Here is a 16,696-nt window from a genome sequence, read left to right as displayed (position 1 = left end):
ATTAGAGTGAATAAATGAAGACTTGGCACACCACTTCTGAAAGGTTGCCGACCCCTGGATGATAAGTGTCCACCCACATCACAAAATTTATTTTGAGAAGTTGGCAGTATCAATAAGGAGACCAATGTCTGAGTTCTCCCCTGCAGCTCACCTTGCACCACACTGTTACCTGTTCTATAGATTAAGGTCTTCAGTTTCCAGGGATGTTTAACGCCTCTCACCAGCACTAAGTGCCCTTTAATAAAAGTTTTCTGTTATTTACGTTCCACACTACTCAGGAAATGCATCAATCCCTAGTCCTTCCCTGTGTCATTTTATAAAGTCTTGATTTAAAGGACATCACAAAAGAAAGACTCCTTAGAAACAGTCTGAAATGTAAACACATACCCCTCTCACCATCCAGTGTGTATGTGTGAGCAACAGAGACACAGGCTAGTTCAGTTACCTTCTTCTGATACTTCAGACCATTCTGGATTGGGAAACCCATATTGCCCCATCCGAATTCTCCTTTTCATCCCTGGGGAAATGGCTTGTCCGGTGTTGGAGTAAAATGGAGGAAACCCACACAGGCTGTAAGAGAGGTGCATTGAATGGTTGTAACGAGGAAATCCCCACATTCCTTTGTCCCATATAAAGTCATACAGCCTATTATTCTTCCAAAGATGGGATGAGTAAAATCCCAGTGACTAGTCCATTACTTAGTGCAATGGTATCTGGGATGGAGATAGGCAAGACATATGGGTCGAGAGTCTGCTAATAGCTGGCCTACCCTTGTTTATTCATCTGTCCCCATATCTCATACTTACAGAATATATGTGATGACACCAAGAGACCACATGTCACATGATTTGTCATATTTCTCAGGACCGAGGACTTCCGGGGCTGAGGAAGGGAAAAATCAGAAACAGTTGATTGCCAGATATTTTCCTCACCTCTAAACAGCAAGTAGTAGTATAAAATGACAACAAATATATGTTGCAGGAAAAAATAAACGATTGCTATCACTGGGTATCACTGCTATCTTTTCTATTTACAAACTGCTGTGTGATCTCTATGGAGCTCCACGTGTATGAGTGTCAATCTGAAAAACTGCACAATTCCTCATTGGCAAATCTCTGCTCAGGAGAAGTCCTGAGCTAAAGTAGCAGAGGGTGCTGCAGCTCAGGACTTTATGGGGATCCAGGATTGGAATAAACAGGAGTGCATATTGCAGAGATTGGAACTGAAGTGCACTGACAGAGCTATGTGGGGAAGTCTTGCACAGCACCTGCCTGGATTGTGGTTGGTTACAGCCAGAATTATTATACTCCACCGCATCTAATTCTTACAAAAGTACAAAAATGAGAAAAAAAGATATCAGGGGCTCGGGAGGTGGGGAAAACTGTTTTTTTCTTAGGCGAAACAAATTGTTTTTAGGTTTGCTTAGCAAGAAAAAGATTCTCTGAGTATATGAGCAATTCATGCTGGTTTATAGAGGTATGGAATGGGAAAAGTCAGCCTGTTCAAGTGCAAATATATAGGACATTAAAATATGTGGATATGAATTCCTTTAACATGTCAGTGTGCTGATCCTACGCATGATGGGTACAGCCCAATGTTGTTTTCCTAGTGCTGTTTTTCTTTACATGGTTTTTGCCATTATCACTTGAATTTTGCCCAGCCCCCCATGAAGATACTTACCCCATTAAAAACATCAAATAGGCTTTCCTATGTATAGCAAAGGGGACCAGCTCTGCCAAAATAGTGAAGGCTTTTTATTATCCCTTCTCATCCCCAAAGAGGGGTTATGAGTGCAAACTGACTCAGCCATACAAAAGGGAGAGTGACTTTTCATCCTATCTTGAGGAAATCACTGTCCTAAAGATTGCAGTGGCTGTACCCTAGAATTAGTACAAGTACAGTGTAATGAGACATTCAGTACATTGGTACACATTGCTGGATGCAAGGAAGGCAACATTTCAGCCAAGACTAAATTTTGTTCTTGGATTACCAATTTCTCCATTTTCCTACTTTAAAAATGCACCTTTATAGTTGGGGGAATGATCAATCACCCTGTTTTCTCTCACCATGTTTTTATGCTAAGCAAAGTTTTGCAAGAAAACATCCAATGGTTGTGAAGGCTGGGTTCGGATTATGGATTTAATCACATCAACCCACAGTGAAAAAGCCAACATTATTTCTGTATAGCCAAGTTTGCCATTACGTTTTCTCTCTCCTTCCCACGCAGAAGGGCTTGAACTCTGTGTTGGGACTAGGTTAGTGTCCAAGTATGACCTCAATTAAAATTCTGGGTTCCTCCTTTTCATCTCTGTGGGAGAAAAGAGGTGCCCTTCACAGCATGGGGAGCTTTCCCAAGGTCTTCAGGCTCGCTGGGATGATTATACATGTGGAGGAGGGCCTCCCAGAAGACTCACCCACATAATAAGGAGTGTAACAGGGCGTCTGCAGTGCATTCTGTACAGTGGTCTCTTTGGCAAAACCGAAGTCTGTGAGCTTGAGTATTGCATTCTTTTCTTTGGATGTGTAAAGTAGGTTTTCAGGCTGCAATGGTACCAAGAGAAAAGGTAATTGCAACAACACAGAAGAAGGGTCTCAAAATAAATTCTATTGGGCTATACTCCTAATTCATCCACGGGGCCACCCATTACCGACCATGAACTGCTGCACTCTCTCTCCTCACTTTCTCACCCCAGATTTAGGATCATTCCCCTTCCACAGTAGGCAGCATCTTTGCCTAGAGCAGGCATCAAAATCCTTCCCAACCCAATAATCACAGAAAAATGGGCTCAGTCCTGCACCCACTGGAGTCAATGACAAAATTCCCATTGACTTCAATGGGTGCAGGACCATGCTTTCTATGAACTCCTCTTTAGAACATTACACTTTGGGGGATTATTCTTTCTGACCTACATGGCATCTAATCTGATGAAGATATCGGTCCATGCTTTGTGTTTCCATGAGGCATTCAGGCAGTAGGAGCTAAGAACCAGGGTACTGGTAACAGCTCATCTTAAGAACCAGATCCATGACCAGTGTCTGACACTACTCTATTCAAACCAGCACAAAGATACAGCTTTTCCCCGAAAACTGAACTAATTCTGCCCTTGCAATCTGTGTACTAGCACCTTTGCACAGTGCACTCTGAGAGAAGAGGAGAAAGGTTCTTAAGCACTGAGTCAAAGGGCACTGGGAGTTAAAGTATTAGTAAGTAAGGACTTTATTTAACTTCACTGGGAGGGAGAAGAAAACACTCTGAAATAACAGTTCTGTACACAGATATGCCCTCTTCCACACTGGGGTTATTAGGATGGAAGAAAAATGTTTTGAGGAAGGACTTGAAGGAGGAGGGAATTGAGGGATGGCTAATCAGTTTGTACCATTTCTGCATTAACCTGCTGTGCATGTGGCACATGTTGTGTAGCCAACCAACATCTAGTTCTCATGCATATGTGTGGCAGTGGCACAAACTCAGCTCTGCCAAAGTACATGGAATTTAGTCCCTTAACTTGTAAATCATCCTCCAAATCCCTCTTTAAAACACACTCCTTCCATAAGCCCTATAAACCCTAGTCCTCCTTTCAACTAAATGGGAACAGAAATAGATGCTAGAAAACACACACACAAATGAATAAGTTGTGGAATGGGAATAGGACAGGTGCTAACCCCCACCACTAAATCACTTGTTCTTTGTTACATCTCATCCCTCATTTGTACATTGAGTATTTAGATTGTATGCTCTTTGGGGGCATGGGTCTTGTCTTTATTTTTGCTAAGCACACTACAAACACTATGTAAATACAAGTATCAAAGGGGTAGCCATGTTAGTCTGGATCTTTAAAAGCAGCAAAGAGTCTTGTGGCACCTTATAGACTAACAGATGTATAGGAGCATGAGCTTTCGTGGGTGAATACCCACTTCTTCGGATGCATGTAGTGGAAATTTCCAGGGGCAGGTATAAATATGCAGGCAAGAATCAGTGTAGAGATAACGAGGTTAGTTCAATCAGGGAGGATGAGGCCCTCTTCTAGCAGTTGAGGTGTGAACACCAAGGGAGGAGAAACTGCTTTTGTAGTTGGATAGCCATTCACAGTCTTTGTTTAATCCTGAGCTGATGGTGTCAAATTTGCAGATGAACTGAAGCTCAGCAGTTTCTCTTTGAAGTCTGGTCCTGAAGTTTTTTTGCTGCAGGATGGCTACCTTTAAATCTGCTATTGTGTGTCCAGGGAGGTTGAAGTGTTCTCCTACAGGTTTTTGTATATTGCCATTCCTAATATCTGATTTGTGTCCATTTATCCTTTTACGTAGGGACTGTCCAGTTTGGCTGATGTACATAGCAGAGGGGCATTGCTGGCATATGATGGCGTATATTACATTGGTGGACGTGCAGGTGAATGAACCGGTGATGGTGTGGCTGATCTGGTTAGGTCCTGTGATGGTGTCGCTGGTGTAGATATGTGGGCAGAGTTGGCATCGAGGTTTGTTGCATGGATTGGTTCCTGAGTTAGAGTTACTATGGTGCAGTGTGTGGTTACTGGTGAGAATATGCTTCAGGTTGGCAGGTTGTCTATGGGTGAGGACTGGCCTGCCACCCAAGGCCTGTGAAAGTGAGGGATCGTTGTCCAGGATGGTTTGTAGATCACTGATGATACATTGGAGAGGTTTTAGCTGGGGACTGTATGTGATGGCCAGTGGAGTTCTGTTGGCTTCTTTCTTGGGCTTGTCTTGCAGTAGGAGGCTTCTGGGTACACATCTGGCTCTGTTGATTTGTTTCCTTATTTCCTCATGCGGGTATCGTAGTTTTGAGAATGCTTGGTGAAGATTTTGTAGGTGTTGGTCGATGTCTGACGGGTTGGAGCAGATACGGTTGTATCTCAGTGCTTGGCTGTAGACAATGGATCGTGTAGTGTGTCCGGGATGGAAGCTGGAGGCATGAAGGTAGGCATAGCGGTCAGTGGGTTTTCAGTATAGGGTGGTGTTAACATGACCGTCACTTATTTGCACCGTGGTGAATGGCAATATACAAAAATCTGTAGGAGAACACTTCAACCTCCCTGGACACACAATAGCAGATTTAAAGGTAGCCATCCTGCAGCAAAAAACCTTCAGGACCAGACTTCAAAGAGAAACTGCTGAGCTTCAGTTCATCTGCAAATTTGACACCATCAGCTCAGGATTAAACAAAGACTGTGAATGGCTAGCCACTACAAAAGCAGTTTCTCCTCCCTTGGTGTTCACACCTCAACTGCTAGAAGAGGGCCTCATCCTCCCTGATTGAACTAACCTCGTTATCTCTACACTGATTCTTGCCTGCATATTTATACCTGCCCCTGGAAATTTCCACTACATGCATCCGAAGAAGTGGGTATTCACCCACGAAAGCTCATGCTCCTATACGTCTGTTAGTCTATAAGGTGCCACAGGACTCTTTGCTGCTATGTAAATACAGTAATTTAATAGCAAAAGCCTGCCAAATCTCCCCCACTAAATATGCTGGCAAATATTAGCTAGTACCTTAAATCAGTTCTGCATGGTAGTGTTAAATGAGCTCTCCCTACTCCTGATTCTGAACTCTGCAATAACATTAAGAATATTTGAAAAGTTGCATTTACATCTTGACTGCCTCAGAGCTGAGTTTGCAAGAGCTGTAAGCAGTGCCACTGCCATAACAAATGGGTGCCAATCATAAAACACATCCTACATATAAAGTGGGCTTGCACAGAAATGGTACAAGTGTGTCAAATGTCTATTTCAGGATAGGCTGTATCTCCTCTGCTGAACGGGACTGAGGCATTATCAATGATGCTGAGGAACACTAAATAGCCAGGGGTATAGTTCTACATGGCCTTATGGAGAGGATGGCTAAGTGCACCAACACCTGTCTTGCAAGTGTGTATACCAGGGGTCGGCAACCTTTCAGAAGTGGGGTGCCGAGTCTTCATTTATTCACTCTGATTTAAGGTTTCGAGTGCCAGTAATACATGTTAACATTTTTAGAAGGTCTCTTTCTATAAGTCTATAATACATAACTAAACTATTGTTGTATGTAAAGTAAATAAGGTTTTTTAAATGTTTAAGAAGCTTCATTTAAAATTAAATTAAAATGCAGAGCCCCCCCCCCGGACCGGTGGCCAGGACCCGGGCAGTGCGACTGCCACTGAAAATCAGCTCGCGTGCCGCCTTTGGCACATGTGCCATAGGTTGCCTACCCCTGGTGTATACTGTATGCAGGCCAGGCATTCTTGCTTCTCTGGAATAGCCTGAGGTTCTTACCACTGTTCTAAATCAGGGTCTGAAATCCAGATCTGCTTTCCGGAATGATTCTCTTCAGTATTGTGCCACAAATAATTACCAGGTACTAGCACCTTCCAACATCATCCTCTTTTTCATTAGCTATTTTAAAACACTCTTGAAGAAAGAGAGCCAACTTAAGAAATATTCAGACAGGACTGCACTTTTTTTTTTTTACCTGCTGTTGTTACAACACCTCAGATTGCTAATGAAAAGTGATTAGATTAAAAAAATCATAGAATCATAGTAATGTAGGACTGGAAGGAACCTATGTTAGCAACAAGAAGAAAGTCAAGGAAAGTGTGGGCTCCTTACTGAATGAGGGAGGCAACCTAGTGACAGAGGATGTGGAAAAAGCTAATGTACTCAATGTTTTTTTTTGCCTCTGTCTTCACGAACAAGGTCAGCTCCCAGACTACTGCACTGGGCAGCACAGCATGGGGAGGAGGTGACCAGCCCTCTGTGGAGAAAGAAGTGGTTCAGGACTATTTAGAAAAGCTGGACGAGCACAAGTCCATGGGGCCGGATGCGCTGCTGAGGGTGCTAAAGGAGTTGGCGGATGTGATTGCAGAGCCATTGGCCATTATCTTTGAAAACTCATGGCGATCGGGGGAGGTCCCAGATGACTGAAAAAAGGCTAATGTAGTGCCCATCTTTAAAAAAAGGAAGGAGGAGGATCCGGGGAACTACAGGCCAGTCAGCCTCACCTCAGTCCCTGGAAAAATCATGGAGCAGGTCCTCAAAGAATCAATTCTGAAGCACTTAGACGAGAGGAAAATTATCAGGAACAGTCAGCATGGATTCACCAAAGGCAAGTCGTGCCTGACTAACCTAATTGCCTTCTATGACAAGATAACTGGCTCTGTGGATGAGGGGAAAGCAGTGGACATGTTATTCCTTGACTTTAGCAAAGCTTTTGATACGGTTGCCCATAGTATTCTTGCCAGCAAGTTAAAGAAGTATGGGCTGGATGAATGGACTACAAGGTGGATAGAAAGCTAGCTAGATTGTCGGGCTCAATGGGTAGTGATCAATGGCTCCATGTCTAGTTGGCAGCCGGTATCAAGCAGAGTGCCCCAAGGGTCGGTTCTGGGGCCGGTTTTTTTCAATATCTTCATTAATGATCTGGAGGACAGCATGGACTGCACCCTCAGCAAGTTTGCAGATGACACTAAACTGGGAGGAGTGGTAGATACGCTGGAGGGTAGGGATAGCATAAAGAGGGACCTAGACAAATTAGAGGATTGGGCCAAAAGAAATCTGATGAGATTCAACAAGGACAAGTGCAGACTCCTGCACTTAGGACGGAAGAATCCCATGCACTGCTATAGACTAGGGACCGAATGGCTAGGCAGCAGTTCTGCAGAAAAGGACGTAGGGGTTACAGTGGACGAGAAGCTGGATATGAGTCGACAGTGTGCCCTTGTTGCCAAGAAGGCTAACGGCATTTTCGGTTGTATAAGTAGGGGCATTGCCAGCAGATCGAGGGATGTGATCATTCCCCTCTATTCGACATTGGTGAGGCCTCATCTGGAGTCCTGTGTCCAGTTTTGGGCCCCACACTACAAGAAGGATGTGGAAAACTTGGAAAGAGTCCAGCGGAGGGCAACAAAAAGATTAGGGGGCTGGAGCCACATGACTTATGAGGAGAGGCTGAGGTAACTGGGATTGTTTAGTCTGCAGAAGAGAAGAATGAGGGGGGATTTGATAGCTGCTTTCAACTACCTGAAAGGGGGTTCCAAAGAGGATGGATCTAGACTGTTCTCAGTGGTACCAGATGACAGAACAAGGAGTAATGGTCTCAAGTTGCAGTGGGGGAGGTTTAGGTTGGATATTAGGAAAAACTTTTTCACTAGGAGGGTGGTGAAGCACTGGAATGGGTTACCTGGGGAGGTGATGGAATCTCCTTCCTTAGAGGTTTTTAAGGTTAGGCTTGACAAAGCCCTGTCTGGGATGATTTAGTTGGGGTTTGGTCCTGCTTTGAGCAGGGGGTAGGGCTAGATGACCTCCTAAGGTCCCTTCCAACCCTGATATTCTATGATTCTTGAGAGGTCATCTAGTCCAGCCCCCACACCCTGAAGCAGGACCAAGCATAACATCCTAGACCATCCCTGACAGTTGTTTGTCTTACCTGTTCTCAAAAACCTCCAGTGACAGGGATTCCACAGCCTCCCTTGGGAACCCATCCCAATACTCAACCATCCTTATAGATAGAACTTTTTTCCTAATATCTAACCTAAATCTCCCTTACTGAAGATTAAGTCCAATACTTCTTGGCCTACCTTCGGTGGACATAAAGAACTATTGATCACTGTCCTTTATATAACATTCCTTAACATGTCTGAAGATTTATCAGGTTCCCCTGTCTTGTCTTCTTTTCTCAGGACAAAACATACCCAGTTATTTTAACATTTCCTCATAGGTTAGTTTTTTAAACCTTTTAACATTTTTGTTGCTCTCCTCTAGATTCTCTCCAATTTGTCTACATCTTTCCTAAAGTGTGGTGCCCAAAACTGGATACAATATTCAGCTGGAGTGTCACCTCTGCTGAATAGAACAGGACAATCAGCTCCCTTGTCTTACATATAATACTCCTATTAATACATCCCAGAATGATATTAGCCTTTTTTTATAATTGCATCATATTGATGACTCATATTCAATTTGTGATCCACTGTAACCCCAGATCTTTTTCAGTTGTACTGTGTCTAGCAGTTTTTCCCCATTTTGTAGTTGCACATTTGATTTTTCCTTCCTAAATTTAGTACTTTGTCTGAAATCAACAAGATGAAATTCAATAAAAGGCCAATTCTCCAATTTGTCAAGGTCATTTTGAATTCTAATCCTGTCCTCAAAAGTGCTTGCAACCCTCCCAGTTTGGTAGCAGCTGTAAATTTTTTGAGTACGACCTTTCAACCAGTTGTGCACCCACTTTATAGTGTGGGCCACATTTTTCTAGTTTGCTTATGAGAATGTCATGTGGGTCTGTGTCAAAAGCCTTATTAAAATCAAGATGTATCACATCTACTGTTTTCCCCTGTTTCATAGGTCAGTAACCCAGTCAAAGAAGGAAATTAGGTTGGCTTGGCATGATTTGTTCTTCACAAATCTATATTTGCTACTATTTAGCACCTTATTATTCTCTAGTTGCTTCTAAACTGATTGTTTACTAATTTGTTCCGGTATCTTTCCAGGTATCAAAGTTAAGCTGACTGGTTATAATTCCCCAGCTCCTCTTTGTTCCCCTTTTTAAAGATTTGCCCTTCTCCAGTCCTCTGAGAACTCATGGAGGACTGGTGAGGTCCCAAAAATAATCGCTAACGGTTCTCAGATTGCTTCAGCAAGTTCATTAAGTACCTTAGGGTGAATTTCATCAGGCCCTGCCAACTTGAATACATCTTAAATATCTAAATATTCTTTAACCGATTTTTTTCCTATTCTGGCTTGTGTTCCTTCCCCCTTGTTGTTAATATTAATTATGTTAAGCATCTGGTCACATTGAAACCTTTTTTTTAGTGACGACTAAAACAAAACAAAACACCCCAATCTTCTTGATGTCTTCCATCATTAGCTCTCTTTTCCCACTAAGTAGCATACCTATGCTTTCCTTCATCTTTTTCTTGCTCCTAATGTGTTTATAAAACCTCTTATTGTCTTTTATAGTCCTTGCTTGATGTAACTAATTTTGTACCTTAGCCTTTTTGATTTTGTCCCTACACATTTGCACTGTTCTTTTGTATTCATCCTTAGCAATTTGTCCATGTTTCCCTGTAGGATTCCTTTTTGATTTTCAGGTCATTAAAGCAGCCATACTGATTTCTTGCTAGTCCTACTATCTCTTCTTCACAACAGGATAGTTTATCGTTGTGCCTTTAATATTATCACTGAGAAATTGCCAGCTCTTCTGAATTCTTTTTTCTTTAGATTTTCTTCCCTTGGGACCTTACCTACTAGTTCTGAGTTTTCTGAAGTCTGCTTTTTTAAACCACATTGTCCTTTATCCCGCTGCTCTCATTCCTTCCTTTCCTTAGAATCGTGAAATCGGTCATTTCATGATCAACCCAAGTTCCCTTCGTCCTTTGCAACCATTACCTCCCTGTTAGTCAGGATCAAGTCTAATATTAATTTCTCTTCCCCCTCCCCAGTTTGTTTATTTTGTGTGGAATTGGTTTCATACTTTCCTCTACATAGGCAGTTTCTCCTTTTTCTGTGGTCTTTTTGAAAACATAAAATAGGAAAATATGATTCTGAACCCACAAAAACTGACAAGGCGACTTCAGGTGTGGATGCAGTATCTGAAACAACTTAATACATTTTTTAAAATTAACTTGACTTCAAGTTGAATGTCTCTTTAATACCAGTTATGACTACCTAGATCTTTTCGTGTTGCATATGTAACTGAAAACCATTGGCCTTGGTGTGGGTGGGTATTCAGACCCTGAACTGACTGGGCATGACAGATCCTCACAACACTGGCGTGAAACAGGTACACTTTGGCCACTTTACTGCAGGGGTGCTGGAACAATTTGTACAGTGGGGGTGCTGAGAGCCATTGAACGAAAATGTAAACCCTGTATATAATCGAAACCACTTCAAGCCAGGGGGTGCAGCAGCACCCCTCCTTCCAGCACCTATGCTTTACTGTACTCGTAAATGTTATATAAATCAGCATCATCCACTTGTTTTCAGTTTAACTGTTCTCCCCTGCACAGGCACATTCAGGCCTCACCTTGACATCTCTATGGGCAATGTTCACTGCATGCAGATACTGGATGGCTGTTCCGATGTCTCTCATTATCTCAGAAGCTTCTATAAATATAATTTTAGAGAAAGGTCATATTAACATTCCCACTGTAGCTCAGAGACATGCTTGGGAATGTTTCTGAGTTACATACAGCTTGTCTGTATACAGGGCTAGCGTCAACGCTGGAAATCCTAAAATTAGCCTCAACAGCTGTGTTTTTGTTTTGAAGGCAATCATACCCCACAATCCTCCTGGCAGCTCAGCCATTCTCATGAGCAGGCACAGTAACTTAAATAGTTGAGACTCCTGCTCTGTGTGTACTTGTAAATTAATGCTCTGTTGTGCTCATCAGAACAGAGTATTAAGGGCATAACAGAGTGATGGAGCAATGTGCAAGATCATGAAGAAAGTGCCCCTGGGTATATTTTTGGGTTGCCCAGCAGAGAAGTTTAACTAACAGTGCACACCTACTTCTGGAGGGGCTAAAAGTTCTTTTAGCATCAGATCAACATCATAATATAATAATATCATGGTAGGTTACATTTTTGGTCCTCATCAGCCTTAACAGTGTCTCCTCATATAAAAATAAAAGTGAATTAGCCATTTTATCCTGCAAAGCCTATCCTAATATATTTTTTCTCCAGTTTATTTTTATGTCTAATTTCTGCACTTGATACATACTCCAGCAGGAAATTCTAGTTGCCAGTGAGCTCTCTGTCCCCCCAGCAACAGATTTTGTGATGTGGAGCCTGGAAGAGTTCGTCGACTTGCGGTAGCCAGAAGAGCTTTATGTGGGAGGTCATTTCAGAGAAAGAGGGTTGTGGCCTCCCCCGGCTCTGTGTGCTGAGCAGCTATTCTAGAGCAAGTGCTGCTTTTGGCTTCAACCCCCTAAGGTACTTCACCTGCAGTCTCACTCTCATTTTCTCTGTTCCCACTGTTATGGGTCAACACTATCTTAAATCCACAAGTCTACAGAAATAGCTACATTATCCAATATTGTCTGAATTAACAGAGGTCAGGGTTAATATCTTTAACTTGGCTGTTTGTTTCCTGCACAGGTAGGAGCAAAACTAAAGTGATGCTCTCAGCTTCAGAGGCTGAGGGGAAAAGCCAAGATTATTTTACTGTAACCAAGAAAACCTAGTTTATATAGACCCATCTGGGTATAAAGCAAGTCTCCTGCTTTGGCTGGAATATCCAGGTCTGGACTGATACAGAGATGCTTTTCCTTGAGGGCATACACTGTGCCCTGTCAGGCAGGAACAATCAAAGGCAGGAAAAATGCATCCCATTTGGAAGGTGTGAGGTTAAAACCTTGCATACCCTTCTCCTTTACTACCTAGGCCTTGAGCACTGGGAAGCTATCTGCTAGATGGGTGAAGAGTGGAAGGTCAGTGGAACTTGGGAGGTCCCCCAAAGAAAGAGGGATATTAATTTCTCAGCGCCTGTTGCGCAAGTGGAGTATTTTTCTCTTGGGCTAGGTCTACACTACAGCGGTGTTCCGACCTAAGATACGCAACTTCAGCTACGTGAATACCGTAGCTGAAGTTGCGTATTTTAGGTCGGCTTACCTGGTGGTGAGGACGGGGGAAAGCCGACCGCTGCCGCCGACTCCGCTGCCGCCTCTTGTCGAGGTGGATTTCCGGAGTCGACGGCAGAGCGGTCAGGGATCGATTTTACCGCGTCCTCACGAGACGCGGTAAGTCGATCCCCGATAAACCGATTGCTACCCGCCGGATCGGCGGGTAGTGAAGACGTAGCCTTGTAGTCCCCAAAGGTTTGTGAATGGGTATCTGGGAGAAAACACACTAGGTATATAATGCATAAAAGTCATGTTGTTATCAGGGTAGAATCACCTACAGTCACAGCACCATTCTTTCCCTCTGGAATCTTGTATCTGACAGAATTACACAGAACACTCCTTAGAACTGCATCCAGTTCATGTACTCCACATGAGCCACTCATGCCTCTTGAGGGATTCGTCATAGACTAGAGATTAGCATAGGAAACTGGGAATCAGAAAACCTGGCTTCTATACCAACCTTGCACAATGGTCATGATAATTTACAATCCAGGTATAAATTCCACTCACCTACCCATTTTGTGAGAACAATAATGAAACAACTCTAATAATATTTTACTCTTCAGTAAAAGTAAGCCACTTTTCCTGCAGTGAGTGGGCAAGTAGAATTTTGCAGTCATGTGCATTTATGGTACTATCCAAATAGTAAGTAATAATGATAATTAATAAACAACAACAAGGCTGTTGTGTTCCAGGCTCTCTCACTGATTCACTGTGGGACCTTAAACAAGTCATGTAGTCTTTCTGTACAAAGTGTTTGTTATAATCATTTATTCACAACACAGCTGAACACAACTGATGTTACTCAAGGGAGGGACTGCATGTCAGGATGGGGGTACACTGGCAGAGCTGTGTGAAGACCAGGAATTAGAACAGCAGAGGCTGCTGCAGTTTGGTACTGAAGTGTATAGGCAGATGTGTGTCAGGAAGTTTTCATTTAGCTTTCCACATTATGCCTAAATCTATCCAATTCTGGTAGCTTCTCATTTTCTTGAGCTGTGACATTAAATTGTTTTAAAGATAAAAATAGAATTTTAAAACAACAGGAAACAAAACTGAACCCAATAAAGTTCCTGCAAAAACTACGCAAACATTTTCCATTTATTTTGGGTAGGGAGGGAGGGTGAAGGAAATAAAACCTCACCAACTTTCTCATGACATTCTACCTTTCTCTGTGAAAGCTTGGTCTCCTCGCTCCTGGATCCTACTGAATAGTTCCCCTCCCTCCATGCTGAAACAGAGAACACATACAAAACAAATTCAGGGGGACGAACAAAAGAAAATCTCCACTCCAGACTGTGCATCGTCTTGTGTGCATGGACCTGCAGCAACTGTGGTTTTATGTATGTTAGGTTACCTGCCTGCCTATCTCTGAGACTTGAACTTGCTAAATAATCTGTTCCTGATAGGTCTAGTGCAGATTGCTGTCCTGCTCTACCATTAAATAAATATTAATTAAAAAAAAAAAAAAAACGGAGTAGGAGGCCTGTGATTTAATATGTAGTGAGGCATTTCCCAGAAAATAGAATCACTGACATTGGTAACATGCCACACATCTCTGCTGGGAGACCAGAAATGACAGGTTAGATGCCAGTTCAGAAGGCTGATAGCAATCTTGTGGTCTTACTGCACTACTAAAAAGTTCTTTAAGGTTTGGGGATGAGGAAACAACTGAAGCAAGCAAGCAAATAAGGAACTGATAAGAGAGATATTAAACTGGTCCCCCCGGAGGAAGACAACATTGCAACAGTGGCACCAAGAGGGTAGGGGACAGTGGGAAGAATTAGGGTTAAGTAATAGCCTGAGGGGAACCAAATGACCTTATAAGGACAGTCAGCCCCCATGAGAATGTATCGAGGAAAGTGACAGATGCATGTGTGAATATATGTATTAATTACACCCACGTTTCCATAAAGATACTTTTCTCTGAGTGCAAAGGAAGGTTAGTTTCATGATTAGTCTTCTTGTTCCTCCCACAGACAGGCTGCTTGGAGCAGCTGCAGGTTTCCCCATAAATCCTATAGAGAGAGAGATGCACTAGGCTACTGCATGGCAAGACTGTGCAGCCAGGACTGCTCCCAGCTCTTACATCCAGAGGTCACATTCCCTCTACTCTCCAGAATATGGATCAGGTGGAAGGGACTTCCCTGGTTCGTACCATTCCATGACGATGAGGAGGCATCTTTTCCCCTGATGTATGTTCTCATACACATCCATAATATGGACAATATGGGGACACCCTGATGCCCTCCAGTGATGATCCACCTCCTGTCGTGCTTTCGGGCTGTCATACAGGAGCTGTAAGGAGACAGGAGAGAGCAATGCTATCAGTCCAAGCCAGGGGTTCTCAAACTATGGGGCAGGCCTCCCAAGGGAGACACGGGAATGTGTCAAGGCAGGTGAAAGCTGTGTGCTCCCCTCCCTCCCCCACCCCGCTTTAAGAGCTCTGTCAGCCCCAGGCAGCCAGAGCTTGTGCAAAAGGGCTGTGCACACCCGGGATGTGGGGATAAACAGGACAGCCATAGCCCCTGGGTTCTCCTCCCCACCCCCCAATCCCTCACCGGGATGCACTGGGGCTCCAGTTGTCAGTCTCAGAGTGGCAGTAGCAGCACAGAAGTAAGGGGCAATGGGGCGCTAAGTCCACTGTGAAAAGTTATATTGATGAATGTCACTTTTCACATTGCCTCCCTTACTTCTGTGCTGCTACTGGCGTGGCGCTGCCTTCAGAGCTGGGTGGCAGTATATGTACTTGTGGGAGAGGGGCGTAAACAACTATAGACAAAAAGAAGGGGGGCCTGATCAAATAAGTTTGAGAACCACTGGTCTAAGCTATTCTGCTTAAATCTAGTACCTAGGGTTCAAAGGGCAGTTGCACTCAAGACTGTGGCAGGAATCCTCTTTGGCTGTCCTCTCAGCCCATAGGATGCTAGCCCATCCTGAGATGTTTTATGCTATCAGGACTGACAAGCTTCCTGGACTAGTGGGAAGGCTATAGAGGGCTATTGTTCCTTGGAGAAGAAAGGGTCTATGGGTGCAAGGAGGAGGGGCAGTGTTGGGATTCCTAGATGGAGGCAGTCCTACCCTACCCACTCCTTGCTAGGAACATTCCCTTCCTCACTGGCTTGCATGGGATCCTAACACTGCCACACACGTAGAGAAGCAGGTCTGCTCAGAGCAGCAGCTGTGGGAAGGGACTTCTTGACATGGAGCCCAGAAGAGGCACCATGCAGAGAGGCTGGCCAGCCAGTGAAGTTGGACAGGTGGGGAAAGAATGTGACGCTGTTCACCTGCTGGAGGGAGTGGGGGCAACAGAGGGGCAGGAGGTGGTCTCGTGTAGCTGGCAGGGTGAGACAGGGCTGCTGAGGGAGCAGGAGCAGCATTGACTTGATTCCTGTCCCTCACCTTAGGAAGAATAGACACATCCTTAGGGATCTAAGGATTAAAGCATTAGCATCTAATAGCAGCGAGAGGCTAGCACTGCTCTTGGGCTTCTCCATAATAGAGGCAACTGATAGTGTGAATGAAGTAGGAGGCCCCAGCTGTCCAGACGATTTTGAAGGTTAGCAACTCCTCCTCCCCACTCCAGCCACCATGGAGCCTGAAAAATTCAAGATGCACTACAGGGCCCTAAAATGTAGTGAGATTTTAAAAGTGTGCAGTGACTGTGTATACAGTCCTCCGTTTGTGAGTATGCTCCTTGAGTATTAACAAACCTCTAATGTTCCCAGGATTGCTGGCTAGATACTCATGCTTCTTCTCTATTATATGCAGTGATATAGAATAGTATAACCCCCTCAGAAGGTAGGTTAGGTTAGAGACTAGCTTTCCTGATCATAGGGAGCTCTGCACAATATGAAACATATTCCCTCCCTCCCCAAAAATATTCTGAGCAGCACAAGAGCTTTCTGATATTACCATTCCAATTATTCATCTGCCAGAAAACACCATGACTCAAAATGAACTGTGCCAGCCAGATCCGATGCCCAGTGTTCTGCATGAAACACAACTGTATATTGGCAGGCAGGAGACCTGAGTTCTATTCCAGACTCTTCTACTGACCTGTTGCGTGACGTGAGGCAAGT

General features: G+C 43.8%; 1 protein-coding gene across 5 annotated transcripts in view; it reads right to left on the bottom strand.

Annotated features, from left to right (window-relative positions):
• MAPKAPK3 (MAPK activated protein kinase 3) overlaps positions 1 to 16,696 on the bottom strand; it is a 118,366-nt gene that overhangs the window by 7,720 nt on the left and 93,950 nt on the right. For all 5 annotated transcript variants that reach the window (XM_024205702.2, XM_024205700.2, XM_024205703.2 and 2 more), the window contains exons 3-8: positions 14,773 to 14,912; positions 13,781 to 13,845; positions 11,018 to 11,097; positions 2,415 to 2,541; positions 807 to 882; positions 446 to 570 (exon numbers count right to left, since the gene is read on the bottom strand). In XM_024205702.2, the coding sequence (XP_024061470.1) occupies positions 446 to 570; positions 807 to 882; positions 2,415 to 2,541; positions 11,018 to 11,097; positions 13,781 to 13,845; positions 14,773 to 14,912 (613 nt within the window). The remainder of the gene's footprint in view (positions 1 to 445; positions 571 to 806; positions 883 to 2,414; positions 2,542 to 11,017; positions 11,098 to 13,780; positions 13,846 to 14,772; positions 14,913 to 16,696) is intronic.

Source organism: Terrapene carolina, unplaced genomic scaffold, assembly GCF_002925995.2.
Source record: "Terrapene carolina triunguis isolate 2854851 unplaced genomic scaffold, T_m_triunguis-2.0 Scaffold232, whole genome shotgun sequence".
NCBI classification, from domain to species: domain Eukaryota; kingdom Metazoa; phylum Chordata; order Testudines; family Emydidae; genus Terrapene; species Terrapene triunguis.
This window is presented reverse-complemented; position numbering and strand designations above follow the sequence as displayed.